Raw genomic sequence first — 13,467 nt, forward strand, 5'->3', positions numbered from 1 at the left:
AGGCGAATGGCGACAGTGGTTGGAGGGGGCGACCGTTCCTTTTGTCGTTTGGACAGACCATAAGAACCTTGAGTACATCCGTTCTGCCAAACGACTTAATGCCCGTCAAGCTCGTTGGGCGTTGTTTTTCGCTCGTTTCGAGTTTGTGATTTCTTACCGTCCGGGTAGCAAGAACACCAAGCCTGATGCCTTATCCCGTCTGTTTAGTTCTTCTGTGGCTTCTACTGATCCCGAGGGATTCTTCCTTATGGGCGTGTTGTCGGGTTAACAGTCTGGGGAATTGAAAGACAGGTTAAGCAAGCACTCACGCACACTGCGTCGCCGCGCGCTTGTCCTAGTAACCTCCTTTTCGTTCCTGTTTCCACTCGTCTGGCTGTTCTTCAGTGGGCTCACTCTGCCAAGTTAGCTGGTCATCCCGGTGTTCGAGGCACTCTTGCGTCTATTCGCCAGCGCTTTTGGTGGCCGACTCAGGAGCGTGACACGCGCCGTTTCGTGGCTGCTTGTTCGGACTGCGCGCAGACTAAGTCGGGTAACTCTCCTCCTGCCGGTCGTCTCAGACCGCTTCCCATTCCTTCTCGACCATGGTCTCACATCGCCCTAGACTTCATTACCGGTCTGCCTTTGTCTGCGGGGAAGACTGTGATTCTTACGGTTGTCGATAGGTTCTCTAAGGCGGCACATTTCATTCCCCTCGCTAAACTTCCTTCCGCTAAGGAGACGGCACAAATCATTATCGAGAATGTATTCAGAATTCATGGCCTCCCGTTAGACGCCGTTTCAGACAGAGGCCCGCAATTCACGTCACAGTTTTGGAGGGAGTTCTGTCGTTTGATTGGTGCGTCCGTCAGTCTCTCTTCCGGGTTTCATCCCCAGTCTAACGGTCAAGCAGAGAGGGCCAATCAGACGATTGGTCGCATACTACGCAGCCTTTCTTTCAGAAACCCTGCGTCTTGGGCAGAACAGCTCCCCTGGGCAGAATACGCTCACAATTCGCTTCCTTCGTCTGCTACCGGGTTATCTCCGTTTCAGAGTAGTCTGGGTTACCAGCCTCCTCTGTTCTCATCCCAGCTTGCCGAGTCCAGCGTTCCCTCCGCTCAAGCGTTTGTCCAACGTTGTGAGCGCACCTGGAGGAGGGTGAGGTCTGCACTTTGCCGTTACAGGGCACAGACTGTGAGAGCCGCCAATAAACGCAGGATTAAGAGTCCAAGGTATTGTTGCGGCCAGAGAGTGTGGCTTTCCACTCGCAACCTTCCTCTTACGACAGCTTCTCGTAAGTTGACTCCGCGGTTCATTGGTCTGTTCCGTGTCTCCCAGGTCGTCAATCCTGTCGCTGTGCGACTGCTTCTTCCGCGACATCTTCGTCGCGTCCATCCTGTCTTCCATGTCTCCTGTGTCAAGCCCTTTCTTTGCACCCCCGTTCGTCTTCCCTCCCCCCCTCCCGTCCTTGTCGAGAGCGCACCTATTTACAAGGTACATAAGATCATGGACATGCGTTCTCGGGGACGGGGTCACCAATACTTAGTGGATTGGGAGGGTTACGGTCCTGAGGAGAGGAGTTGGGTTCCGTCTCGGGACGTGCTGGACCGTTCACTCATTGATGATTTCCTCCGTTGCCGCCAGGATTCCTCCTCGAGTGCGCCAGGAGGCGCTCGGTGAGTGGGGGGTACTGTCATGTTTTGTCATTTATTATCTTGTCTTGTCCCTGTGCTTCCCATTCTATTCGTTTCCCTCTGCTGGTCTTATTAGGTTCTTTCCCTCTTTCTATCCCTCTCTCTCCCCCTCCCTCTCTCACTCTCTCGCTCTCTCTTCTCTCTATCGTTCCGTTCCTGCTCCCAGCTGTTCCTATTCCCCTAATCATCATTTAGTCTTCCCACACCTGTTCCCGATCCTTTTCCCTGATTAGAGTCCCTATTTCTCTCCTTGTTATTCGTTTCTGCCCTGTCGGTTCCTTGTCTAGAATTCACCGTGCTGTGTTTGTGTATCGCCCTGTCGTGTCGTGTTTTCCTCAGATGCTGCGTGGTGAGCAGGTGTCTGAGTCTGTTTGGTTCAAGTGCCTTCCCGAGGCAACCTGCTGTTCACCTGCTGTTCAAGATCGAGTCTCCAGTTTGTCCTCGTCATTTCGAGTGAAAGTTGTGTTTTTTTGATTGTATTTACTTTACTGGATTAAAGACTCTGTTTTCGCCAAGTCGCTTTTGGGTCCTCTTTCACCTGCATGACACATTTTGGATGTTTTTCAAAGAATCGTTAAAAAACAAGAGTCCCACTTCTCTCTCATGACAAATAGACCATCTAGGTTAATTTATGGCTTAAAAATATGACAATAAAATATGACAAAAGTTTGTTCATACAGTTGTTATAAGTATAATTGACAAAAAAAATCGAAAGAATTTCAAAAAAAGGGAGCACTTTTTAAGGGGGTGATCAGTATTTGATTTTCAAAATTTGACCCTAGGGTATTGACTTGATGTGCATTTGCAATATGAAAATTTACAGTGGAGCGCGCTTGCCATCTATTGGATTTTTGCTGTGTGACACTTGGCATTTGCCATATGACATTTGCAACATCGTGTATATGTCTGTTGAAAGTGAGTCGGACCAAATGCAGCGTGGTGGTTAATCATGTTCTTTAATCAAATAGAACGATACATGAAATAACTAAGTAACAAAACAACAAACGGAACGCAAAAACCTATACAGCCTATCTAGTGAAAACAAACACAGAGGCAGGAACAATCACCCACAAAACACACAGTGAAACCTAGGCTACCTAAATATGGTTCCCAATCAGAGACAACGAGAATCACCTGACTCTTATTGAGAACCGCCTCAGGCAGCCAAGCCTATGCTAGACACCCCTACTCAACCGCAATCCCAATGCCTACAAAACCCCAATATGAAACACAAAATAAACCCATGTCACACCCTGGCCTGACCAAATATATAACGAAAACACAAAATACTAAGACCAAGGCGTGACAATATGTTTCATACGGTGCAAATAAGTTCCCATTCATTTTTGTCCATTTCAGGGGGGTATTCCCTTACACGCAAAACTAATCCTATCCAAGCCATGTAAAACTAACCCTATGCCAGCCATGCAAAACTAACTCTGTCCAAACCAGGTAAAACAAACTCAACCCAAACCATGTAAAACTAGCCCTATCTGTCAGGATTTGGCCAGGGTTGTTCCGGTTTTTGGTCACTAGATGCCCCCATTGTGCCTTTTGACCTTTTGTTTTCCCTTGATCCCCATTATTATTTGCACCTGTGCCTCGTTTCCCCTGATTGTATTTAAACCCTTTGTTTTACTCAGTTCTTTGCTCTGTGTTTGTATGTTAGCACCCAGCCCTAGTACTCTGTGAGCTGTTGTTGATGCCGGTGGACTCTCTTGTGGAGTTCTGTTTTTTTGTTCTTGTTTGTTTGTTTTTGAGTATCTTTTGAGGCTTTTTGTGCTGTGCCTTCCACCTTGTGGATTTGCCTTTTTGTCTTGGAGGATTGCCTTTGTTCTTTTGGAATTCATTTTGAGGTTGTGGAGTTACATGTTTTCAAGTACTGCTGTGTCTGCCTCATCTTCTGGGTTCTGCTGACTATTCGTGGCTCAGTTGGTTTAGTGACTGTTTCTCACTCCGGAGACCCGGGTTCGTAACCGGGTCCTGACACTATCCAAGCCATGTAAAACTAACCCTATCAAAGCCATGTAAAACTAACCTCATCCAAGCCATGTAAAACTAACCCTATCCATGCCATGTAAAACTAACCCTATCCAAGCCATGTAAAACTACCTCTCAAAGCCATGTAAAACTAACCCTATCCAAGCCATGTAAAACCAACTCTATCCAATCCTAGTCTAGATGATGAAGTTCTACTCTTGGTGATGTAAGATTTGACCGTTGGTTATAAAATACTTTGTCCCATGAATGTGTGAAATACCTAATGTGGGCTAAGGTACTGGTAAGAAATGTTTCCTCTGCGATTAGTAGAGTACCTATATTTTCATCTATCTATGCAGCACAGTATGTGCTTGAACTAGTTAACATTGTTTTCAAATCTTCACAGATGTGGATAGCTATCGATGTCTAGTTGTGTCTTTGAGTCTTTGAGACTCTTTGCCCATGTTGGTAAATAAGGTGCCCACACATTGATTCTATTGCAGCACCAACATAACTATGGAATGTCAAATCACATAATGTCTGACAGTAACATATAACACATGAAGATGTTTCACCATACATGCTGGTATTACAAAACCCACAGCAAACAGACACACAAGTCTTCTTCATCTTTATCTATCCTGCCCCCCCCCCATTCATCTCATGTACCTTATGTGTGTCATCAAGGTGCTTCCTGGAACACAGCCAACATACCCTTATCATTGGCGGTCATTTGGTCATGTCATTTATATAGGAGTATAAGAGTACCATTTACGTGTCATAGCCTACATAAAGGCACATGAACAGTAGCTCATTTCATTCGTCCATATGAGGTACGGGAACCAAACCAAACTTGTTTTGCAGTGTCATGTTTTGCAATCTCATGACACTGGAATTACAGTTCATAGCTTTCATTGTTGATCATTTTATAATTGATCATTTTACCCCTCTGTCATTCATTCTTTCGCGCATTTGAAAATGAAGTTATGTTGCCGAGAATGTTTTTATGTTGCTGCAATGTGGAAGCAAAGAGCACAATAAATGATTAACTAAGGGGGAACTATTTGACTTATTACTTAACTCTTATTTTGTTTGTTCCTTGTCAATTCTGAGGGGGAAAGGTTCATTACAGTAACTGTCCTCTGTTTTAGCTGAACAGGTGGGTTGGTGTTAACCTGAAATGATACTCAAAGCAGTGTTCCCTCAATACAATATCAGTTACACAAAAAGTCCAAGGATCAACACTGAGTTCCGTTTGATTCAGGTTGGAATGTTCCAGCTCTGGATTGTTAACTTTCTTTTCCAAGGTGAGGTCTGCAGAATAACCAGTAGAGGGCAGCAGATGACCAATCTGTAGTCTGTTTGTGGTGACAAAATATTCAGGAGATACATTTATTGTGAGCATGTTTAGAGTGAGTTTACAGATAACTTTTATGTAAACGATTAGCAACTAAACTTCCATAGAGTAGTATTCGTAATAAAACCATTGTCTGTTTTCAAAAAGCATGTAACATGTCAGCTTCCTCCCTCAACACTAGCTGAGGAAATCCTGTGTGCGTCATGGTGTAATATTCTTGGCTAATCTGCTCATGCTTGTATAACCTTTTGAAACTAAAGTTTATCTGAGTCACACAGGCAGTTTTTATTTTATTTGCCATTTAGGGGGCATTTTTTAAACTGACCTTCTCTCACTTGGCAGGGGGCTAAGAAGATGCTGTCCCTGGGCATCACAGGTCCGGAGGGTCATGAGTTGTGTCGTCCTGAGGAGGTGGAGGCTGAAGCCACCCAGAGAGCCATCACCATCGCCCACGCTGTCAACTGCCCGCTCTATGTTGTCCACGTCATGAGCAAGTCTGCCGCTAAGGTGGTGTCCAACGCACGCAGAAATGGTGAGGGGGGCCTGACAATGCCTGCTGGGAGGAACTGTAGGTGTGAAAGAATGACAGAGACAGAGAGAGTGAGAGAGAATGAGAGAGAGAGAGAGACAGACAGAGACAACGAGAGTGAGAGAGAGGCTCAACATGACATGGATGGTGTTCTGTGTTATGTGTGCATGTTTTTGGGATGTTTTTGCCACAACAGGTCGTGTGGTGTTTGGAGAGCCCATAGCAGCAGGACTGGGTACAGATGGCACCCACTGCTGGCACAAAGACTGGGCCCACGCTGCCAAGTTCGTCATGGGCCCACCTCTGAGGCCCGACCCCAGCACCCCGGGATACCTTATGGACCTACTGGCAAAGTATGTGGAGCCTTATACAATATCAACCTGCTCTCACTGTCCCTCTTCTGCCCTTTTCACTGAGTAAAGCATATTAGATTACACCTTCCATGCACCCTCTGTCACAAAAGTGCTCCATAACACTGTCATAACAATGACATAACAGATGTTATAAGCAGTCATGTCTAGTGCTATCAGCATATGATCCCAACAGTCATGACTGTTTATAACATACATCTCATAATATATGTCAGAGTGGAGTGCATGTAACACAGTGTTACCAACCAGCCAGGAACACAGGAACTGGGAAGGTGATCAACAGTGGAAAACACAGTGGAATCTTTGAAAAACAAAGGAAAGTGAAGTGAAACTGCTTATTGTCGGTGCAATAGAATGAATGACAGGCAGTAAAGATGGCTGCCTTACCGTTTAGTGATGTAGATGCTTCTGTTTCATTCTTCCAGTGATGACCTCAGCGTGACTGGGACAGACAACTGCACATTCTCTGTGTGTCAGAAAGCCCTGGGCAAAGACGACTTTACAAAGATCCCCAATGGAGTCAACGGAGTGGAGGACAGGATGTCTGTCATTTGGGAGAAGGGCGTTGTCAGTTAGGCCTCTCATTCTTCATATCACATCATTCTTTATTATACACACTAAAGGCCAGTTTCCCGGACAGATGAAGCCTATAGCCCTACACCAAAAAGCTTTACTCATGGAGATTCTTCACGGAAAGGGATGTTTTTGTTGTTGTCCAGGACAAGGATACAGGTCCTACAAAAAATGAGTGGTACTATTTTTAGACGGTTGATTAAGTTCTATTGTAGGACTTAAAAGGTGACAAGTGACATTTCTGCTGTGAGAAGAGAAGATAACAATTTAATGTTATGCTATTTATTATGTGCATCAAGGAGGTTTTTATCAGTCAGAATAAATCCAAACTGTCATAGTGGATGTAGCAGCAGGCTAGTTTTCTTTCTGTCCTTCTCTTTCCATTTCTTTCTTCCTCCTTTACTTCTTTCTGCCCTTCTCTCAGGATCAGTTGACCGGGAGGCCATTGCAAAAATTAACATTGTAAAACGCTGGCAAAAAATGACACGTTTTGATATTTGGAGTGAAACTTTGAATCGCTTACTGCACCGTTAAGCATTGACCTTTGGTAAATATGGAATTTGTCATTCATATCCAGAATATTGAAACTCAGTATTTTGTGTAATTACTTTCCGCAGCATAGCGGGAAAATGGACGAGAATCGATTCGTAGCTGTCACCAGCAGCAATGCAGCAAAAATCTTCAACTTCTACCCCCAGAAGGGAAAGATCGCTAAGGGATGTGATGCTGATGTGGTCATATGGGACCCTAAAGCAACCAGGTGAGACAAGGATAAAGACGGTTCTCGTTAAACACATAGTGAAATACTGATGTTTAGCTAAATAATGAATTGTTTCGATGATGCTACATTTGAAATCTTTGTGTATGCATATTATCCAACGAGTAGCATTCCATCACTACTATTAACGATGTCGTACACTGCAGATTGTGCAGACAAATCGAGCTTCCCACAAAGCCTGTTTTCAGGGTGAAAAACATTTGGCTAAATATGAAAATAGGTTCATGTTAACTAGCTATGGTACAGCCTGAATACAACGAGCTATGGTAGTACTACAGCCTGGATATATCTAGCTATGGTAGTACTACAGCCTGGATAAAACTAACTATGGTAGTACTACAGCCTGGATATATCTAGCTATGGTAGTACTACAGCCTGGATATAACTACCTATGGTAGTACTACAGCCTGGATATAACTAACTATGGTAGTACTACTGTCATGCAGGTGAAAGAGGACCCAAAAGCGACTTAACAGAAACAGAGTTTATTCAAGTCCAAACAGGGAATAACAGAAATCCTCTAGTCTGTAGAGGGGAATAACAGGAGAAGCGGCCACAGACTGCAGGTCGCTTCGGGTAGGCGCAGGCCGTAGTTGACAGAGACACCTGCTCACACGCAGCATCTGATGAAGGCAAAAAACACGACAGGACAGGGCGATACACAATCACAGCACGGTGAATTCTAAACAAGGAACCGACGGGACAGGAACGGAACACAAAGGAATAAATAGGGACTCCAATCAGGGGAAAGGATCGGGAACAGGTGTGGGAAGACTAAATGATGATTAGGGGAATAGGAACAGCTGGGAGCAGGAACGGAACGATAGAGAGAAGAGAGAGCGAGAGAGTGAGAGAGGGAGGGGGAGAGAGAGGGATAGAAAGAGGGAAAGAACCTAATAAGACCAGCAGAGGGAAACGAATAGAATGGGGAGCACAGGGACAAGACATGATAATAAATGACAAACATGACAGTACCCCCCCACTCACCGAGCGCCTCCTGGCGCACTCGAGGAGGAATCCTGGCGGCAACGGAGGAAATCATCGATGAGTGAACGGTCCAGCACGTCCCGAGACGGAACCCAACTCCTCTCCTCAGGACCGTAACCCTCCCAATCCACTAAGTATTGGTGACCCCGTCCCCGAGAACGCATGTCCATGATCTTATGTACCTTGTAAATAGGTGCGCTCTCGACAAGGACGGGAGGGGGGAGGGAAGACGAACGGGGGTGCGAAGAAAGGGCTTAACACAGGAGACATGGAAGACAGGATGGACGCGACGAAGATGTCGCGGAAGAAGCAGTCGCACAGCGACAGGATTGACGACCTGGGAGACACGGAACGGACCAATGAACCGCGGAGTCAACTTACGAGAAGCTGTCGTAAGAGGAAGGTTGCGAGTGGAAAGCCACACTCTCTGGCCGCAACAATACCTTGGACTCTTAATCCTGCGTTTATTGGCGGCTCTCACAGTCTTCCCCGCAGACAAAGGCAGACCGGTAATGAAGTCTAAGGCGATGTGAGACCATGGTCGAGAAGGAATGGGGAGCGGTCTGAGACGACCGGCAGGAGGAGAGTTACCCGACTTAGTCTGCGCGCAGTCCGAACAAGCAGCCACGAAACGGCGCGTGTCACGCTCCTGAGTCGGCCACCAAAAGCGCTGGCGAATAGACGCAAGAGTGCCTCGAACACCGGGATGACCAGCTAACTTGGCAGAGTGAGCCCACTGAAGAACAGCCAGACGAGTGGAAACAGGAACGAAAAGGAGGTTACTAGGACAAGCGCGCGCGACGCAGTGTGCGTGAGTGCTTGCTTAACCTGTCTTTCAATTCCCCAGACTGTTAACCCGACAACACGCCCATAAGGAAGAATCCCCTCGGGATCAGTAGAAGCCACAGAAGAACTAAACAGACGGGATAAGGCATCAGGCTTGGTGTTCTTGCTACCCGGACGGTAAGAAATCACAAACTCGAAACGAGCGAAAAACAACGCCCAACGAGCTTGACGGGCATTAAGTCGTTTGGCAGAACGGATGTACTCAAGGTTCTTATGGTCTGTCCAAACGACAAAAGGAACGGTCGCCCCCTCCAACCACTGTCGCCATTCGCCTAGGGCTAAGCGGATGGCGAGCAGTTCACGGTTACCCACATCATAGTTGCGCTCAGATGGCGACAGGCGATGAGAAAAATAAGCGCAAGGATGAACCTTATCGTCAGACTGGAAGCGCTGGGATAGAATGGCTCCCACGCCTACCTCTGAAGCGTCAACCTCGACAATGAATTGTCTAGTGACGTCAGGAGTAACGAGGATAGGAGCGGACGTAAAACGTTCTTTTAGAAGATCAAAAGCTCCCTGGGCGGAACCGGACCACTTAAAACACGTCTTGACAGAAGTAAGAGCTGTGAGAGGGGCAGCAACTTGACCGAAATTACGAATGAAACGCCGATAGAAATTAGCGAAACCTAAAAAGCGCTGCAACTCGACACGTGACCTTGGAACGGGCCAATCACTGACAGCTTGGACCTTAGCGGAATCCATCTGAATGCCTTCAGCGGAAATAACGGAACCGAGAAAAGTAACGGAGGAGACATGAAAAGAGCACTTCTCAGCCTTTACGTAGAGACAATTCTCTAAAAGGCGCTGTAGAACACGTCGAACGTGCTGAACATGAATCTCGAGTGACGGAGAAAAAAATCAGGATATCGTCAAGATAGACAAAAACAAAGATGTTCAGCATGTCTCTCAGAACATCATTAACTAATGCCTGAAAAACAGCTGGCGCATTGGCGAGACCGAACGGCAGAACCCGGTACTCAAAATGCCCTAACGGAGTGTTAAACGCCGTTTTCCACTCGTCCCCCTCTCTGATGCGCACGAGATGGTAAGCGTTACGAAGGTCCAACTTAGTAAAGCACCTGGCTCCCTGCAGAATCTCGAAGGCTGATGACATAAGGGGAAGCGGATAACGATTCTTAACCGTTATGTCATTCAGCCCTCGATAATCCACGCAGGGGCGCAGAGTACCGTCCTTCTTCTTAACAAAAAGAACCCCGCCCCGGCCGGAGAAGAAGAAGGCACTATGGTACCGGCGTCAAGAGACACAGACAAATAATCCTCGAGAGCCTTACGTTCGGGAGCCGACAGAGAGTATAGTCTACCTCGAGGAGGAGTGGTCCCCGGAAGGAGATCAATACTACAATCATACGACCGGTGAGGAGGAAGGGAGTTGGCTCGGGACCGACTGAAGACCGTGCGCAGATCATGATATTCCTCCGGCACTCCTGTCAAATCGCCAGGTTCCTCCTGAGAAGTAGGGACAGAAGAAACGGGAGGGATGGCAGACATTAAACACTTCACATGACAAGAAACGTTCCAGGATAGGATAGAATTACTAGACCAATTAATAGAAGGATTATGACATACTAGCCAGGGATGACCCAAAACAACAGGTGTAAACGGTGAACGGAAAATCGAAAAAGAAATAGTCTCACTGTGGTTACCAGATACTGTGAGAGTTAAAGGTAGTGTCTCAAATTTGATACTGGGAAGATGACTACCATCTAAGGCAAACATGGGCGTAGGCTTGTCTAACGGTCTGAAAGGAATGTTTATGTTTCCGAACCCATGCTTCGTCCATGAAACAACCCTCAGCCCCAGAGTCAATCAAGGCACTGCATGTAGCACCCGAACCGGTCCAGCGTAGATGGACCGACATAGTAGTACAAGATCTAGATGAAGAGACCTGAGTAGTAGCGCTCACCAGTAGCCCTCCGCTTACTGATGGGCTCTGGCCTCTTACTGGACATGAATTAACAAAATGTCCAGCAACTCCGCAATAGAGGCACAGGCGGTTGGTGATCCTCCGTTCCCTCTCCTTAGTCGAGATGCGAATCCCTCCCAGCTGCATGGGCTCAGTCTCAAAGCCAGAGGAGGGAGATGGTTGCGATGCGGAGCAGGGAAACACCGTTGATGCGAGCTCTCTTCCACGAGCCCGGTGACGAAGATCTACCCGTCGTTCTATGCGGATGGCGAGAGCAATCAAAGAGTCCACATCTGAAGGAACCTCCCGGGAGAGAATCTCATCCTTAACCACTGCGTGGAGTCCCTCCAGAAAACGAGCGAGCAGCGCCGGCTCGTTCCACTCACTAGAGGCAGCAAGAGTGCGAAACTCAATAGAATAATCCGTTATGGACCGTTCACCTTGGCATAAGGAAGCCAGGGCCCTAGAAGCCTCCCTACCAAAAACTGAACGGTCAAAAACCCGAATCATCTCCTCTTTAAAGTTCTGGAACTTGTTAGAGCAATCAGCCCTTGCCTCCCAGATAGCTGTGCCCCATTCTCGAGCCCGGCCAGTAAGGAGTGAAATGACGTAAGCAACCCGAGCTCTCTCTCTAGAGTATGTGTTGGGTTGGAGAGAGAACACAATCTCACACTGCGTGAGAAAGGAGCGGCACTCAGTGGGCTGCCCGGAGTAGCAAGGTGGGTTATTAACCCTAGGTTCTGGAGGCTCGGCAGGCCAGGAAGTAACAGGTGGCACGAGACGTAGACTCTGGAACTGTCCAGAGAGGTCGGAAACCTGAGCGGCCAGGTTCTCCACGGCATGGCGAGCAGCAGACAATTCCTGCTCGTGTCTGCCGAGCATGGCTCCTTGGATCATGACGGCAGTGTAACGAGCGTCTGAAGTCGCTGGGTCCATTCCTTGGTCGGTTCCTTCTGTCATGCAGGTGAAAGAGGACCCAAAAGCGACTTAACAGAAACAGAGTTTATTCAAGTCCAAACAGGGAATAACAGAAATCCTCTAGTCTGTAGAGGGGAATAACAGGAGAAGCGGCCACAGACTGCAGGTCGCTTCGGGTAGGCGCAGGCCGTAGTTGACAGAGACACCTGCTCACACGCAGCATCTGATGAAGGCAAAAAACACGACAGGACAGGGCGATACACAATCACAGCAAAAACACGACAGGACAGGGCGATACACAATCACAGCACGGTGAATTCTAAACAAGGAACCGACGGGACAGGAACGGAACACAAAGGAATAAATAGGGACTCCAATCAGGGGAAAGGATCGGGAACAGGTGTGGGAAGACTAAATGATGATTAGGGGAATAGGAACAGCTGGGAGCAGGAACGGAACGATAGAGAGAAGAGAGAGCGAGAGAGTGAGAGAGGGAGGGGGAGAGAGAGGGATAGAAAGAGGGAAAGAACCTAATAAGACCAGCAGAGGGAAACGAATAGAATGGGGAGCACAGGGACAAGACATGATAATAAATGACAAACATGACAACTACAGCCTGGATATATCTAGCTATGGTAGTACTACAGCCTGGATATAACTACCTATGGTAGTACTACAGCCTGGATATAACTAACTATGGTAGTACTACAGCCTGGATAGAACTAACTATGGTAGTACTACAGCCTGGATATAACTAACTATGGTATTACTACAGCCTGGATATAACTAACTATGGTAGTACTACAGCCTGTATATATCTAGCTATGGTAGTACTACAGCCTGGATATAACTACCTATGGTAGTACTACAGCCTGGATATAACTAACTATGGTAGTACTACAGCCTGGATAGAACTAACTATGGTAGTACTACAGCCTGGATAGAACTAACTATGGTATTACTACAGCCTGGATATAACTAACTATGGTAGTACTACAGCCTGGACATAACTAACTATGGTAGTACTACAGCCTGGATATAACTAACTATGGTAGTACTACAGCCTGGACATAACTAACTATGGTAGTACTACAGACTGGACATAACTGACTATGGTACACTGCAGATTGTGCAGACAAATCGAGCTTCCCACAAAGCCTGTTTTCAGGGTGAAAAACATTTGGCTAAATATGAAAATAGGTTCATGTTAACTAGCTATGGATATAACTAGCTAACTATGGGACAGCTTGGATATAACTAACTATGGGACAGCTTGGATATAACTAACTATGGTACAGCCTGGATATAACTAACTATGGTACAGCCTGGATATAAGTATGGAACAGCCTGGATATAACTATGGAACAGCCTGGATATAACTAACTATGGGACAGCTTGGATATAACTAACTATGGGACAGCTTGGATATAACTAACTATGGTAAAGCCTGGATATAAGTATGGAACAGCCTGGATATAACTAACTATGGGACAGCTTGGATATAACTAACTATGGTAAAGCCTGGATATAAGTA

The 13,467-nt window shown here is 46.6% G+C and overlaps 1 protein-coding gene across 1 annotated transcript in view; it reads left to right on the plus strand.

The window, feature by feature from the left end:
• The window catches only part of LOC124005899 (dihydropyrimidinase-like), a 44,753-nt gene that overhangs the window by 16,490 nt on the left and 14,796 nt on the right, over window positions 1–13,467 (plus strand). The window contains exons 4-7 of the mRNA XM_046315541.1: window positions 5,350–5,539; window positions 5,733–5,889; window positions 6,333–6,474; window positions 7,098–7,240. Coding sequence (XP_046171497.1) covers window positions 5,350–5,539; window positions 5,733–5,889; window positions 6,333–6,474; window positions 7,098–7,240 — 632 coding nt within the window. The remainder of the gene's footprint in view (window positions 1–5,349; window positions 5,540–5,732; window positions 5,890–6,332; window positions 6,475–7,097; window positions 7,241–13,467) is intronic.

The sequence above is a fragment of the Oncorhynchus gorbuscha genome, linkage group LG19 (genome assembly GCF_021184085.1).
Source record: "Oncorhynchus gorbuscha isolate QuinsamMale2020 ecotype Even-year linkage group LG19, OgorEven_v1.0, whole genome shotgun sequence".
Lineage (NCBI taxonomy): Eukaryota > Metazoa > Chordata > Actinopteri > Salmoniformes > Salmonidae > Oncorhynchus > Oncorhynchus gorbuscha.